At 36.1% G+C, this 17,788-nt stretch overlaps 1 protein-coding gene across 6 annotated transcripts in view; it reads left to right on the plus strand.

Annotated features, from left to right (window-relative positions):
- Positions 1-17,788, plus strand: part of PWWP2A (PWWP domain containing 2A) — a 34,624-nt gene that overhangs the window by 7,779 nt on the left and 9,057 nt on the right. For 3 of the 6 annotated variants that reach the window (XM_004371244.2, XM_004371245.2, XM_023726536.1), the window contains exon 2: positions 8,337-9,301. In XM_004371244.2, coding sequence (XP_004371301.1) covers positions 8,337-9,301 — 965 coding nt within the window. Of the gene's footprint in view, positions 1-106; positions 15,885-17,788 lie in introns of those variants that run through there. The other 3 variants (XM_023726533.1, XM_023726535.1, XM_004371243.2) reach the window with 2 other exon arrangements.

Genomic DNA, 17,788 nt, shown 5'->3' on the forward strand with positions numbered 1-17,788 from the left:
TTAATAGCTCTTCAGTTCAATTTAGGGAATTATTTGGGCATTGTGGAAATGGGATTTCTTGTTTATATGTGACCTTTGGTCTTAAATTAGGTACAATTTGTTTTAGCTTTGTTGGCCTGGCCTTGGCCACAGTGAACTACACTTGTTTGGTAAGGAAGCAAGAATTGCCAGATTTGGAGCTCATACACCACAAACTCAGTATTCAGTAAGTACTGGATGATGGAATTTGAAACAGATTTAGAAAGGATTTAAAAAGACTAAAATACAGTAGGTTGTTGGACCACGTATTTTTGGTAAAATAGAAATAGTGAAATGATAATAGGCTTGAATAAATTACCTTTAAAAAAAAAAAAAAAGTCGTCCTGTTGTAGACCTCTGTGGCACCTTTGGACATAACCCAACCCAAACCCATTGCCATTGAGTCAATTCCAACTCATAGCATCCCTGTCTGACAGAGTGGAACTGCCCCATAGGGTTTGCAAGGCTGTGAATCTTTATGGAAGCAGACTGCCACATCTTTCTCCTGCAGATCAGCTGGTAGGTTGAAGCCACTAACCTTTTGGTTAGCAGCTAAGTGCCTTAACCACTGTGCCACCAGGGCTGCTTATTGGACATAATACAGATGAAGTATTAAAAGTACGTAGAAACTAAAACAGAAAAAGGGGACACTTCAACTTCTTATTGGTATCTGAGAACCAGGACCAAGGGAATTCTGTTCAAGTGTTTGAACTGATGAGTATTTACATTAAAAATTAAAAAGAAGATCCTTTTATACTAGTGTTCATTTTCTTGGGAAAATATCAAGCTATGTTGTTAAAATAAATGATACCATACAAAAGTGAAGTAAAGGTTTGTCTAATCTTAAAAATATCTTGCCACTGCCTAGCTATTATTTTCTTGGGTGGTTATTTTAAAAGAAAAAATCACTGTAGGGAGTTAAATAATTTGAATAATATTCAGATGTTATTACTGTTTTTGCTTTTGAAAAGGCTGAAGCATATGTGTTTTCTGTATAGGTGCTTCCATTTTTATTTCCAAGACTTGTTATCTAGGGAAGTTTCTTCAGAGGACTGTTTGAAGGTACACGCCTGGGAGCTTAAAATCTTAAGTTATTAAAGGAGTATTGATAAACTTTTTTTTTTTTTTTTTAAATAAAGATCGAATAAATTCTTACGGCTAGAGAGATGTTCCCTAAGAATTTTTTTTATATAGTTCCTTATCTACCAGTTAATTTTTAAATATATTTCCTTGTTTCATAACTTATGCATGTTTTGTTATTGATGTTGTAAAAGTCATTTTCCTTCCCCCCCACACATTTGGTTACCCATAGTCTCTGCAGATTGCCGTTGTAATATTTGGGAGTTTTAATTAAAAACATTATTCAGTCATTTACAGTTAATAAAATTAAACACATTTAATTTTAATGTAATAATAGCTATCATGTTGTACCTGCTTACTTTGTACCAGGCCCTATGGTTAGCACTTATGTATATTCTTTAATTTTGATAGCAACTACATCACATTTCTTAACTGCAATTCCAAAATTCAAAAAGCTGTGAAAACTGAAGTTTTTGTTACTTTTTCGGTAGCAAAACCTAGTCTAACCTGAAAGGATGTGAGGCTGTTTATATCTGTTTATCCCATTTAATATGAATATTTTTTTCACTTATTTCACTGCTGAAATATTAATATGCTTGATTATGGGGTACTCATCTTTTGAAAACCAAAACAAATTCTGAATTCTAAAAAAAAAAAAAAAAATTCTGAATTCTGAAGCCCATCTACCTCCATGGGGATCCCTGATAGCACAGTAGTTAAAAGTGCTCAGCTGCTAACCATAAAGGTCGGTGGTTCGAACTCACCAGCCACTCCAGGGGAGAATGGTGCGGTGATCTACTTCTGTAAGGATTTACAGCCTTTGAAACCCTATGGGGATAGTTTTACTGTGTCCTATAGGGTCTCTATCAGTTGGAGTTGACTCGACGACAGTGGGTTTGGTTTTTTGGTTTTAAGCCTCTGAATCCTTACCTGTCTCCTATAGAGGAGAAAATTAGGTTGTTCTGTTGCACCTGGTCGTCTGGTGGTTTTTGGTGAACCTGGTCTGTTTTGCTTTGTTTTAAAACCAATTTAATTGGTTACCAGCATTCAAATTGGGTAACCACAGTCATCACCATTCTCTTTGCTTAATCTGCTTGGCCCTTCTAGGTATAGCCCCATTCCTCGCAAAGTGCATTTCCTGATCAATAATCACAATGATTTCTCTACTGTCAGACTAAGTAGCATACTGGTTTTTTAATATAGATTTTGTGCTTAGCAGTACATGAAGTGAGTTTGCTGGCATTTACACTTCAGTAAGAAATTTTCTTTTTATATAATTTCTTTGAAGGTTTTGGTGGAACCGAGGTAAACTAAATTTAAGACTATTTTAAAAACAAATTATTTTTTAACTTTTTATTTTGAGATAATTTCAACATAAAAAACTCAAGAATGGCACAGAAAACTGTAAACTTTTTATTTAGATTCACTAATTTTTAACATTTTGCCACATTTGCTTTATGATTCTCTATATAAATAGATACATACATTTTTTTTCCTGAAATATTTAGGAGTAGTTTGCATACGTCATTCTCTTTTACCCCTTAATATTTGAGTGTGTATTTTCCAGGGCTTTGAACTGATTTGAACTAGTTCATGCATGGCCGACAAAGCGAAATTGGAACAGACCTGAAGTTTTAAAATACGGATGAAGCGGTATGATAAGCGGAACGGGAAAAATTACAGGTCGAAGTGCTGGAATGGGAGACTTGAAAGAGGAGTCGTGAGCCCTTTCAGGAGCCTGATGTGGGAGATTGGCTTATTGCCAGGACTGTTGAGAGGAACACAACATTCAGAGGGATGTAGTCGGCTGCCATCTTTGAGCAGGGCACTGCTGTTTCCAACTCTGCTGGTCAAGAGGTTTCGTTGCTAAGCAGTGCATGCACTCCTTGGTTTCTAAGATGGAGATTAAGTTTCTAGCAGGGCTTCGACCCGTAATTTTTCCCATTCTGCTTATCGTTCTGCTTCACCCACGTTAAAAAAAAATTTGAGTCTGTTCGGGTTTTGCTTTGTTGTCCATGACTGAACTGAACAGAATCTGTGTAAAGTCCTGGTATTTTCTAAGAACAAAGATATTCTCATACATAACCACAGTTTAGTTTGTAAATTCAGGAAACATTGATAGAGTACTTTTATCTAATTTGCAGCCCCTATTTCATAACCTTGTCAGTTTTCTAAAAAATATCCTTTCTAGCTTTTTTACCCCTTCAGTACATTATCGTGTATTGTATTTAGTTGCAGTATAATAATAAATATATGCAATAAGGAATATCTCTCAATTTGGGTTTGTCTGGTATTTGCTTATGAGTAGGTTAGGTATACAAGCCGTGTTGTCCTCAGGGTGTTGTATCTACAGGCACATGATATCCATTTGCCCTCGTTGGTGATGTTCACTTTGATTCTCCAGTCAGGTCAGGGTGTTGTCCTGTTTCTCCTCCCTGGAGTTATTATTACTTCCCTTGCAATTCATAATCCCTGTATGATCTTGCAAATATATGACTTCTCATCAAATTTTCTCATTTGTCCTGAGATTAAATTTTGACATTCTCGCAAAGATGTGAAATGTGAACCAAAGTAAGTTCCCTCCTTTATGATTTAACCTGTTGCTAATTTCTAAACAGGGCGGTGTTTTGTTCTGTTGTACATAGGGTTGCTATGAGTCCGAACCGCCTTGACGGCATCTAACAACAACAATTGATAAACATCTTTTAGCATTGTAAGGAGAGGTAGTTTCTAAAGACATCTGCTTGAAATAAAATAAATCTGGATATTATTTTTCAGTTGGTTAAATTGCATATGATTTTTTTCCCACTGTTAGGTTCTTTTAGTTTTTTTCAAGAGGATGGAATTGTGGGAGGGGAAGGTTTCTTTTGTCTTCTGTTGATACTTCTGTTGTTTGCTGGGAGGGGTTTGGTCTAGCCCGCACTGGGACCTGTCTCAACTGACCCTCTGTAACTTTTTTCTGAGCAGTGAATTCCTCAGGACCTCTGTTCCACTTGCATAAAGTTTGTAATACCTTTGCTTTTTACTTCTTTATTTTTAGTGTATCAAATTTTAAAAAGAATCCCCTCCTCCAGTTGCAGCTTGGTAACCAGAATTGGAGGGAATAAAATGAGAATCAGTTGTGCACCGTTACAACTGTTGTAAACAGGTAGGAAAAGAATATAATCCTAGGTCAGGGAAGAGTTAATTGAGTTGCTGTGAAGTTAATGCTGATGAAACTTTTTCAGCATTTAAAAAAAAAAAACCTTTCAGAATAAGAGGTAAGAGTTATAAATATATCTGACTTTTGAAAAAATTGGGCTTTTGTTGATAATAGTTTTGAGATTTTCCTTTGGGCAGGGAATTTGGATGATGGTTATGAGCTTTACCCCAAGAAGTGATGCATATTTAGGTATAGGATTGATGAGTAATGCTAGAAATCATTAACAAATACCATCATTTTGTAAAGCTTATCATTAAGTGAATAAAAGTTTTATTCATTTAGTCAAAGCTAGAACCATCAGAAGAATTCAGATAGCTTTAAATGGAATCCAAATACCACATAATATTTTCATATTTCCTATAATAGTCACGTTTTGAATTTTGATGAAAATACCCCACATTTACATTTGTTTCTCCTTTGCATTAGGCTGAGGATGATTCTTTTTCATAATGATTATCTCTTGCCGTGACACAAAATAACTATTAAACCCCAGTATGCTACCCCCTCAAATTTTTGGTACTCGTTACTCCTACTAAATTATTAAGATAGCTATTTTTAAAATCTTTTAATTTTGAAATAATTATAGATTCACTGGATTTCGCAAAGGTAATTTTTAAGAGACAATAATTTTGTTGCTGCTTTATATTATTTAGGGTATAGTTTCATAGGTTGGTGGCTTTTAAACTTTTGGAGCAGTGTTAGATATTTTACATCTGGATCCAAGTATACATACGTATACACATGAAACAGATTCATTGCAGTTACAGGTATTTACTCTTACCATCCTTGTGCACTCTGATTATTTTAATGATAGTCGTGACCCTTGAAATTGATTTCATGACCAGTGTCTCCACCCTACCGTGGGTAGTGTTTTCCATGTAAGTGTGACAGCATGATGATTGAAGTGAAGTGAGGACAGATGACTCCCCCTCTTCTTCTAAGAGTGATTTGTCTTTGTGGTCCTTTGAGGAAGTTTTTTTTTTTTTTAATACCTAAAACATTTACCATTTCCACAGTTGTCACATGTACAGTTCGGTAACATTAATTGTGTGCATTATGTTCAACCATCATCGTTAACCATTCCCAGATTTTTCCATCATACCTAACAGAAGCTCAGTTTCCCCTAAGCATTGTGAGGAAGTTTTATTATTATTATTTAAAAATACTTTTCTGACACATCAGGGGATTGGCAACCAATGTCACAAAACAATATATATATTAATTGTTTAATGAGAAACTAATTTGCTCTGTAAACTTCCACCTAAAGAACAATCAAAAAAAAACAAAAAACAAAAAACAAACTTTTCTGCTATTTCCAAGTATCCACCACCCATAGTTACTACTTTTTTATCTTTCCCTTTTTCTTTTGGTTAATTTCCATTTCTCAATGTACAATTAAGTGTTTCCTTATGTTATTCAGAACATTTAATGCTTGAGTATTTTATATGCTTAAGAGAGAAAGGCAAGGAAAAAAACAAGTCAGATGTGAAATTAATGTTCTTATTAAATACCATGAGGGTAAACGTAACAGATTCCACAATTTACTGGATATAAATAGCTTTAAAATAGTAGACTCGGTCATTCTCACATTGAGATAATAAACTAAGGGTATGGGAAGGATCCTAAACTCTAGCAAATTATTGGTTTGAAAATAAGATCAAATTGTTTAAATAAAGTAAATGAAAGGTATACTTTTAGCCAAGAAAAAGGCTAACACTTATTGACCAGTAATCCTCACCTGAATCTTTTAAAGTAGGAAATATTATTACTACATCTTGCACATACAAAAACTGAAGTTTAGAGGGGCTAAGTAACTGGCCCAAGGATATAAAGACTTGGTAAGAGATAGCTGTGAAACTTCACCTCAACCGTTAGGATAATTACGGTTTAGTTATTAATAAAAGGAAGGAAATTTACTCTTTACCCCAAACTCATTGCCGTCGAGTTGATTCCGTCTTATAGTGACCCTGTAGAACAGAGTAGAACTGCCCCAGAGAGTTTCCAAGGAGCAGCCCAGTGCTTAACCACTGCGCCACCAGGGCTATCACGTGGAAGTGTAATGGGGGCAAAACGATGGCTTCTTATGAGTTACAAAATTTTATTGTTAATAATACAAATAGCGATCTTACCTCAGATAAGTCATACTGTTTTACATAGCTCTACATTAAAAAACAAAAATTACCTCTCTGTTTTTAAAAAAGTGGTTATTGAGCACCTATGTAAGAAAAGGCTTAATGCTCAATTGCCACGCCAGTACTTGTTTAAGTAGTCAGGCAGCAAACACTTAGGTGCCAGATGCTCTGCTACAGTAGAAAGTAGCTTTTTGCAAAGTTTGATCCAGTGAGGAGGGTGCCCTTTGTGGATTAGCCCAGACCTAAGTTTGTCTCACCCTAGGTAAAAAAAGGCTTTCCTCTTCATGGTTTGTATTTGCTACAAGTTGTTGGTTTGTGGTAGCCACGCTGATAAAGACTTTAGGAGGGAAACTATTTAGGTGTTAGGACCAGGTTTCCAGATATCCTGGTGTTTGTCAGTTCTTCATATATAATTTGTCTGAGTTTAGTTGTTGTGTCTACAGCTGTCAGTACCTAATCTCAAAGTTTTTTCCCAAAAAAGGTATTCTGAATCTTTTTGGAGGCATAAGAACATTTTAGAAAATCTGAGAGCTAGAGACCTATTCTCTAGAAAAACAAGCATATACAAAACATTTGCATCTAATTTCAGGGATTCTACCTGACAGCCTGAAGCCAGTTCTTGAGTTCTTTAAAGGACTGGCATTAGGATTGTATCGTTTGAATCAAATAGTGCTTAGAATGAACATGTTAACATATATGCTGAAATTATTTAGTAGTGATTTCATTTTTATGTGAAGGAAACTGAACATAGCAAATTTAGTTTAAATGTTGGATTCTTGATGTTTAGCCCAGGCATATTAAGCCACAGTTATTTTTAAGTCTATATGAGAAACAAGGCTATTGACCTCTGTTTTATTAGAAGCTGAGGGTTATTAAGGTTTATGTCCTACATACTACCCGTTGCCGTTCAGTTGATTCCGACTATTGCTTTACAAGCTGGGTCTGGACCTATAACGGAGTTTTGAAATCGGTTTATAAGAGCTTGGCTGCTAACCAAAAGGTCTGCGGTTCAAATCCACCAGTCGCTCCTTGGGAACCTTATGGGGCAGTTCTGCTCTGCCCTGTAGGGTCGCTATGAGTTGGCATTGACTCAATGGTAACGGGATTTGGTTTTGGACTATCATTAAAACCAATGAAATAGACCAGAGTGGGAAAAAATATCTTTATGTATCACATATGGTAAGCTTAAGTATTTGGTTACTTTTGTTTTAGTGTACATATGTATGCATACATGCATGTATACATGTATGTTTTTATTGGATTACAGTGTGAAAATACTTCTTAATGTGGGATGTGATTTAAAAAGTTTGAAAGATATAACTGTACCTTTCTGCTTTTGAGGTAGTTTACCAAATTCCTGGTGTTTTTGCTTTTATTTGAGGGGACAGGGTGAAGGAGCTTAAGAATTAGGATGGTAAAAGAGCAACTTTCTTTGAATTTTTATTGATCAGCCAATAAAGTTGAAATGGGATTTTGTTGATGCAGCTTTTTTTGGTAGTTAAGTAATGCTGAATTTGCCTTGTGAACCTTTTGAAAGGTATTATAACCCAAGAAAGATATGTATGTTACAAATTTATAGTTGTATTTGCTGGCCATATTGTAGTAATATCACATGATGTTTAACATTAAGCCACCTGATAGAACATCCTTCTAATAAGACTGAGAAGGTCTGTTTTAAGTAAGGTCACCTATGCTGCTTAGGGCAGCTATTTGAAGTATTTGTTTTTACCTAAAATTTAGAACCAGAAAATGAAAGGACTTTGAGATTTTGATGGGAAGTGGTCAGTAGCTTATTTTTAAATATGAAATAGGTTTCAGGAACAGTCATACATTAAGTGTTGTTTAAAAAATTGAATTGTAGACATTAACTGAATGGCTTCTTTTGTTTTTCATTTCTTTCAAAGGTTTGGGCCCCATGGGATCCCTGTGACAGTATTTCCCAAAAGGGAATATAAGGATAAACCTGAAGCCATGCAGCCCCAGAGTAATACATTCCAAGAAGGGACAGAAGTCGATCGAGAAGCGAACGGTGCTGTTCCCCACGACCCTCCTCCTGTCCCACCTCCCGAGCCGAGCCTGGCTGAAAGCCTGTGGACTTCCAAACCACCACCTCTCTTCCATGAAGGAGCACCTTATCCTCCCCCTTTGTTTATCAGGGACACATATAACCAATCAATACCTCAGCCACCTCCTCGGAAAATTAAGCGACCCAAACGAAAAATGTATAGGGAAGAACCCACTTCTATAATGAATGCTATTAAACTACGGCCCAGGCAAGTCCTGTGTGACAAATGTAAAAACAGTGTTGTTGCTGAAAAAAAGGAAATTAGAAAAGGTAGTAGTGCAAGTGACTCTTCTAAATATGAAGATAAAAAACGGAGAAATGAAAGTGTAACTACTGTGAACAAAAAACTTAAAACTGACCATAAAGTGGATGGGAAAAACCAAAACGAAAGCCAGAAAAGAAATGCTGTGGTTAAGGTTTCAAATATTGCTCACAGCAGAGGCAGAGTAGTTAAAGTTTCTGCTCAGGCAAATACATCAAAAGCTCAGTTAAGTACTAAAAAAGTACTCCAGAGTAAGAACATGGATCATGCAAAGGCTCGGGAAGTGTTGAAAATTGCCAAAGAAAAGGCACAAAAGAAGCAAAGTGAAACCTCTACTTCCAAAAATGCACATTCAAAAGTCCATTTCACACGTCGATATCAGAATCCTAGCTCAGGTTCCCTTCCACCCCGGGTTCGGTTAAAACCACAAAGGTACAGGAATGAAGAAAATGACTCTTCTCTGAAGACAGGGCTTGAGAAAATGCGGAGTGGCAAGATGGCACCCAAGCCCCAGTCTCGCTGCACCTCCACCCGCTCAGCAGGTGAGGCCCCTTCAGAAAATCAGAGTCCCTCCAGAGGCCCACAAGAGGCCGGCAGTGAGGTTCAGGACACAAATGAAGTGCATGTGCCTGGTGAGCAGAATGAACCACAGACATTGGGCAAAAAGGGCAGCAAAAGCAATATCTCTGTTTACATGACCCTAAATCAAAAGAAATCTGACTCTTCCAGTGCATCAGTGTGTAGCATTGATAGCACGGATGATTTGAAATCTTCCAACTCTGAGTGTAGTTCTTCAGAAAGCTTTGACTTTCCTCCAGGCAGTATGCACGCGCCTTCCACCTCCTCCACTTCCTCCTCTTCAAGGGAAGAGAAAAAGCTCAGTAATTCCTTGAAAATGAAAATCTTTTCCAAAAACGTCTCTAAGTGCGTCACACCAGATGGCAGGACCATATGTGTAGGGGACATTGTTTGGGCCAAGATTTATGGCTTCCCTTGGTGGCCAGCCCGTATTCTTACTATAACTGTGAGCCGGAAAGATAATGGCCTTTTAGTCCGACAGGAGGCCCGCATTTCATGGTTTGGGTCTCCAACAACATCTTTCCTTGCTCTTTCGCAACTCTCCCCCTTTCTAGAAAACTTCCAGTCACGCTTTAATAAGAAGAGAAAGGGCCTGTATCGAAAGGCTATCACAGAGGCAGCTAAAGCTGCTAAGCAGCTGACCCCTGAAGTGCGGGCTCTGTTGACACAGTTTGAAACTTGAATGTGGACAGTCAGGTAGGCAAGAACGATTGGAAGGCGCCACAGATTTTCCAGTCCAGTTAGGAAAAACTTCCTTGAAATACCCTGGCCAAATGAGAGAGAGAAATTGCACTCAGTTGGCTGGTTTTTTTTTATACTTACCTGATAGCCATTTTTGACTGAGAAGCTTAAACTGAACATGCAATCAAGTTTTGTCTTAAGGAAGTGATATTTTAGCAGTATTTTTCAGTTTTACACTCTAAAATCATCCCAAGGCATAGGAGCCATAGCCTCAACTGAAAGTGAATTTTTGCAGGGACTGTTAATAGCCGTTTGTATCTAGCACTATATATATATATATATATATATATATATACATATATATAAAATATATAACCTGTCACTATGTGACAAGGGTTGCAGACCTGGGGTTGCAGTAAGGGCTGGTGAACTGGGGGAATAGTGTAGATATTTAATGACTACTTGTTTTGTTTTTTGATTGAACACTTAGCCTATCTATGCACATAGTGGCATAAGGGTTTGATACTTAGGTGTTTGACAAACTGAGATGCTTCCTATACAGTTGCGGCCTGGGGAGAGAGCCCAGTGCTTGGGATTAAGGCTGGATAGGTTTGAATCATCACTTTCTTTCTTCCACTGGGGATTTAACAAAAACTTTCAAACTTCAGGTTTGGAAGTTTTGATAGGTTTGTTTTTGGATATGTAAATAGCTGATTCCTATATTTGGTCAGATTTCTCCTGACTGGCTGTTCCTAAATTCTTAGGATACGTCCTAGTAAATTACACTTTGTGAATTGTCATATGTGTAATCGTTGAATTTTGGATGTACCTAATTTGATAAGTTTTAAAAAATATTTCCATTTAAGGTATCTGTTTGCAGGTCAGAAAATGAGAAAATGTAATTGTGTAATGTGCTGAAATGTAAAAAAAAAAAAAAAAAAACAAAAAAGCTGTAAATAAAATTGACTAAAGCCGAATTATTTGTGTGTGTTTCTCAAAAAGCTTGAAAAATTTCAAGATGGTAGAAAACAATTCTTTGTAGTAGTGTTTAGAGGAGGGAAAAGAGCAAACTTTTTTTTTCCTATTTGCCCTATTGGAATATATTACAAGTATAGGTAAAATTCAAATGACAAGTGATTAATCAGTATATTCTTAAAATGGATTTTTGTAGTGTAGAGGTCTGGTATGCTTCTATATTTAATACCCCTCTCGCCAATTTCTCATAAATGTGGGTTTTAATTTTTCATTTTTAGCGTTGATATTTTATCACATGCTTTATTTTTTTACACTTGGGTAATTACAACCAGTCTCTTCTCTATGGTGTTGGTCCTCTGCCTCAGGTATCATTGCTTTTAGGGGCTAGTAACATAGCTCACTTTTCTACATGGTCTGTTTTATCCATAAGATTTGATTTCTTATTCTTCATTTCAGCTTTGTATGATTAGTGAAAAATATATCTGATAGCCTATGGAGGCAAATTTATCCCAAGATTTTTTAAGTTGCTTTCTACTTTTTGTGTCTGACATAGCTAATTTAACTTTTAAATTTGATACAATTTTGATAAATTTGATACAATTGGAAACTTGAAACTTTTGAGAGCAACTTTGTGGATTTCTAAATCCAACTTGAAAGATTTTAGTTACTAAGGAATTTATAATGAAAAAATTAATGGAGATTGAAAATCAGTAGTCTTCTGTCAGCTTCCTTAAGGTTATGGACTTCTGTGATTTCTGCAAAAGCAAGTAGAATTCCTGGGGAACTCGGTCAATGCTTTTTGATTATAATAAACACACAATTAAAAAACCAAGATGTTTCACTTGAATAGAACATATTCTTTCCTGCAAACAGAAACAACTATACTATTGCAAAAAATCTTTGTTTGATTATAACAAGTTGAAAAAATTTAGTGTGATTGAAGGGTTATAAGGAAGTTTCTCAGAAGTATTTGTTTCGGATTAATGAATTTGCTTTATTCAGATACTTTTGAAAGTTTGAAATCAAAAGTCCAGAAAGATTTAAACCAGCAGAGCAAAAAGTCACCCACATTTTTTAATTTCAAAGTTTTGTGTAATGATCCAGTTGACTTCTAACAGTGATTCTGAAAGTAAATATTGCTAATACAGTCAGGTGCTTTGGCAAATGTGCTCTGTGGCATAAACCAAATTTGGTTTGTTTCAGAAACCATGGGGAAAAAGAATAAAGAAAATAAAGTCATGACTGTAAAGTAGAAAAATTACATTGAATTTTATATTGTCCATACCTTGAGGAAAAGGTTGAACCATAATCACAGATTTGCTTGATTTCTAATTATCATGCCAAATGATCCCTCCATTTTAAACTGACAGTGTGGCATGTTTCATCTGAGGTTTCAATAGGGAAACAAGTTTTAAGGAATTTCTCTAATAGTGTTAGAAAGTATATTGTGAACACTCAAGTCCAATAGCTACATATTAATGTTTTATACAAATAGAGATTTCTTAAGCAGCTGGATAAGTTTGTCCAGTATCTACTGCAGATTGAGATAAGTTGAATTGGATAACTGTAGCCATTTACCTTTTCCGTTTCTCTTTGAAATGATAAAAGGAGGTATTAGTCACTTATTTGTATTGAGATAACCAAGTAGGTATTTTTTTCCCCTTGCAGAGAGAGAAAACCAGGCTTAGGCCAAATCTCCAGTGGTCTCAGAAGTGGCTAAAACAAAGGATTAGCAACCAACCAAGTGGAGAAATAAGAGCTGTGAAAGCTAAGAATGTCTTTATTTTTAGAAATTCTTAAAAATTTAAAGCATCAGGAAGATATTTTTTCCTTTTGGTATTCTAGAATTTGTAGACTAGAAAACTGATTGCTCCTTTGGAAGGGACATCTATTCAGCTCATTTACAGACATGGAACCAGAGACCTAGTGAGATAGGAAAACTAGGATTCATTAGTCTGAAGCTCCTATGCTTGACCAGATGGTATGTCTGCATAGTTTTGATGGGAATATCTATAAATAGGTGGTAGTTATAGATCAGTACTAAGTAAAACAGAAATTTAGATATCTAGAAGACTTCATGCGAAGAACGTGGAACTGATACTAGAGTCAACTAAATGAATGTAACTCGCCTTCAAGTACTTGGTTTTTGCTTGGCCAGTTACCTGCCTGGTTTTATTGCACCTCGATAGGATTTTCATTTTGAAAATGAAAGTTAGTATTGTTAAGAGGTATTTGAATATCTGGGTTACTCTTCTATGGTTTCCAAGTTACAGAACATTAAATTGAGTTGCACCCCTATTTGAACAGGTTGTACCTTTCTAAAATTGGTCATGTTGGAGGAAAGATACACGTTTAAAGTGTACAAGATGGTCAGTTTTTCTTTATGGATAGTAACTGAATTGGAGATTAGAAATGGCTTAAGAAATCTGTAATATAAAAAACTAGATTTTCCCTTTTAAATTGTGCACTTCGGTTTTTGCTGCATTCATTCACTTTATTAATACTGCATAGCAAAGCAGAACAGAGCCATGGGCAGATGTCTAGAAAAATTGATAATATGGTTTAATTCAGGGACTTGTGCCCTGAATTATGGCCCAGTGATGGCCTCCAGTAGGGAATTTGCCAGATAGAATGAAGATCCTATTTTATGAGTTTAAGCAAATTTAGTCTTCACTTTGGAACTGTACTAATATGATAGCTGTTAAAAGAATTTTAATTGAAATCCCTGATACCATGGCTGTTGCCATGCCAGTTACCAGTTTAGGGAGAAAATAAAATAGCTTAGGTGAAAATTTTTTTTTATATTCAGTATTTACAGTTTGTATACACTTAATGTATTCTTCATCCACAAAAGTGAACAGAATTTACAAAATGAAAGCATTAGCCCATTAAGATGCCCTGCCTTGCTATTTTGAATAAAGGTATGAGAAGGTTAAAGTCATAGTGATAATAGCTGATGTATATATTTTTGGTTTTCTAGAATATATTGGTGTTTTTACCATAGATAGTTGACACTGAGAAACAACTTTTTTTGTCTTCCTAATAATCTTTACTCAAGAGATCCAAAGAGGATTTTTTCCCTTTTACTTTTCCTTGTGCTGTGGTATTAGGTAGAAATCATTTTCTCCTTGCCATACTAATAGAGCACGGTAATTTGTTTTTGAAAGAAACTTAAAATTTCTGGTGGTGTCTTTCAAGAGGGTGTTTGGAAGTCGATTACGGGGGTGTTTTTCTTGGTCAGCACTATGGGACATGCCACAGGCAGTGCCTGGCTTCCAGAATTCCTTCCTACCCATCTTGCAGTCTTTCACAAGGAAATATTGTTGCCCACAATGCTGTAATGGCACCCCCACTTTTAAGCACTGTAACTGCCTCTTGGCAAAATTTTTAGGTGAATTAGTTTAACTGCATTTATCTGTTAAGATTAGGTTTTAAGTTAAAACCTGTTCCTTAAGATTAGGTTTTAAGTTAAAACCTGTTCCTTTCCAGTGACAATTGTTTGGACAATTTTATGAATATGGAAGCCATTTAATTGTTTTACTAATAGAGTTAAGATATATTCCAAAACTTTTGGCCATATTTTCATAATATATGTACTAATTTTGAATTACTTTTCCACTTTTATGTGAGTACAGTTAATGGAAAACAAACGTGCCTTGCCATACGTAATTATTAAATAATTATTAAAATAAAACTTTAAGATCATCTTGCATCCCACACTTTGGCAGGAAATATTGAATTAATTTTTATATCATGCCTTTGAATCCATCTTGGGATAGATTGAGTCAAATTTTAAGACATTAATTTCTCAGACCTGGGTGGTACAAACAATTAACAGGCTTGTCTGCTAACAGAAAAGTTAGAGGTTTGGGTCCACCCAGAGGCACCTCAGAAGAAGGGCCTGGAGATCTACTTCTGAAAAATCAACCATTGAAAACTCTAGAGAGCACGGTTCTGCTCTGACATACATGGGGTCACGATGAGTTGGAATCAATTCAACACTGGTTTAATTAATTTCTGAAAAAATGAATCGCTGAACTTCAGTTTTTTCTTATAGATTCCTGCTAACACAAATTAAAGATTGGTTGTGGGGAGGTGTAATGGAAGAAAAGAAACTGTAGGCTTACAGTTATCAGAATTTTAACAAAATACTGTTTCTGAGTCAAATTACCGTTTTTCAGTTGAATAACAGATGGTTGTCGTGCATGTTGTCTAATTTACGGGCCTTCTACTATACACAACTTTTGTTTGTAAAACAATTTTATAAAATTATATTGAAAATAGGCTGATTTTTAAAAAGCCTGTTTTTAAAAATTGGTTTAAACATGGATTTAATATTGTTTCTTCAAATTCCTGATTATATTTGTAAGGTCTCTTTAAAAAAACTTGAAAGTACAGCCAATAATTAAATATGGAATTTTCCCAGTATCATAAGAATGTGAGTTACATCCTTTTGTTGTCTTAGAAATCTGAGTCTTAATTAGATACAACTATTTAAAACTCCTTATTAAAATTTTTTTCTGTCCAGGCATCAGTATCTATAAGGAAAACCAAATACTCCGTAGGCTGTTGGTATAATCACACTTTTTTTCCCTTTTCACATGAACTAAAATACTTGTGCTTATAATGTATATCACATTTTAGCAAGGGATTGGTGTTATTTATTTTAAGTATTAAAAATAACTTCATAGCCTTCAGTATTCCTCAGTGAGTTCTCTTTGGCACAAAGATTCACTTAAAAGCCAGATCAATTGATTAATCACTATTCCTATCTTGTAAACCAAATTTCTTTAGGGCACAGAATCACAAGTTGTTACCTAATCTTATCGTTGGATTTATGGCAAAAGTTTCTTTGTAATAAATTATTTCTTAAAAAAAAAAAAAAAAAAACCTGGAGAAAAAGCCTAGAATGAATATTTTTTCCCCTAGGTAAAATAGAGTTGTTTGTGGGATGTTTTTATAGAAATATGAGAGGGTTATCCAGTTGAGCGTAAAAGGTAGAAATGGTTACCTATGCATGTGTCGCTTGTAAGTGATGCAGGTAGGTTGGAGCATTAACATTTTGCACCAGTAGTGCCCGATGAGTGCTCTTTGACTTTGCAGGCACATGGTTGAGAGCACACACTCTTGATCCAGATTAGTAGGTTCATATATTGACTTGGATCTGCCCCCTACAACCTGTGTAATCTTTGGCAAGTTACCTGCCATCATCTGTATAATAGGGGGAATAATAGTACCCCCGTATACGGTCATTGCCACCACTTGTCTGCCAGTTTGTCGTACTGTCGCGGCGTTCGTGTTGCTGTGATGCTTGAAGCTGTGCCACTGGTAATTCAAGCCCCATGTTGCAGTATTGAAGGATTCCATGGGCAAATATTGAAAGACGCAGGAAGCATCAAAAGAAGATGGAAGGAATACACAGAATCACTGCACCAAAAAGAATTAGTTAACATTCAGCCATTTCAGTAAGTAACATATGATCAAGAACCAATGGTATTGAAAGAAGGAGTCCAAGCTGCACTGAAGGCACTGGTGAAAAACAGGGCTCCAGGAATTGACAGAATACCAATTGAGCAGTTTCAACAAATGGATGCAGTGCTGGAGGTGCTCAGTCATTCAGAAATTTGGAAGACAGCTACCTGGCCAACCAACAGGAAGAGATCTATATTTGTGCCCATTCCAAAGAAAGGTGATCCAACAGAATGCAGAAATTATCAAACAATATCAGTATCACATGCAGGTAAAATTTGCTGAGGATATTTCAAAAGTGATTGCAGCACTACATCGACAGGGAACTGCCAGAAATTCAAGCCAGGTTCAGAAGAGGACAGGATGTCAGGTGGATCTTGGCTGAAAGCAGAGAATACCAGAAAGATGTTTATCTGTGTTTTATTGACTATGCAAAGGCATTTGACTGTGGATCATAACAAATTATGGATAACATTGTGAAGAATGGGAATTCCAGAATACTTAACTGTGCTCATGAGGAACGTACATAGACCAAGAGGCAGTCATTCGAACAGAACAAGGGGATACTGCATTGTTTAAAATCAGGAAAGGTGTGTGTCAGGGTTGTATCCTTTCACTATACTTACTCCGTATGCTGAGCAGATAATCTGAGAAGCTGGACTATATTAAGAAGAACGTGGCATCAGGATGGGTGGAAGACTAACAACCTGCGATATGAAGATGACAGCTTTGCTTGCTGAAAGTGAAGCGGACTTGAAGCGCTTACTGAAGATCAAAGACTACAGCTTCAGTATGGATTACACCTCAACATAAAGAAAACACAAATCCTCACAACTGGACCAGTAAGCAACCTATTGATGTCAAGGATTTCATTTTACTCTGATCCACAATCAACACTCAAGGAAGCAGCAGTCAAGAGATCAAAGGATATGTTGCATTGGACAAATCTACTGCAAAAGTCCTCTTTGTAGTGTTAAAAAGCAATGAAGTCACTTTGAGGACTAAGGTGTGCCTGACCCAAGCCATGGTATTTTCAGTTGCCTCATATGCATATGAAAGCTGGACAGTGAATAAGGAAGTCGGAAGAATTGATACCTTTGAATTATGGTGTGGGTGAAGAATATTGAATATGCCATGGACTGCCAGAAGAACAAACAAACTTGTCTTGGAAGCAGTACACTCAGAATGCTCCTTAGAAGTGAGGATGGGGAGACTTTGTCTCATGTACTTTGGATATGTTATCAGGAGGGACCAGTCCCTGGGGAAGGACATCATGCTTGGTAAAGTAGAGGATCAGCGAAAGAGAGGAAGACCGTCAATGAGAT

Source organism: Trichechus manatus, unplaced genomic scaffold (genome assembly GCF_000243295.1).
Source record: "Trichechus manatus latirostris isolate Lorelei unplaced genomic scaffold, TriManLat1.0 scaffold00011, whole genome shotgun sequence".
Lineage (NCBI taxonomy): Eukaryota > Metazoa > Chordata > Mammalia > Sirenia > Trichechidae > Trichechus > Trichechus manatus.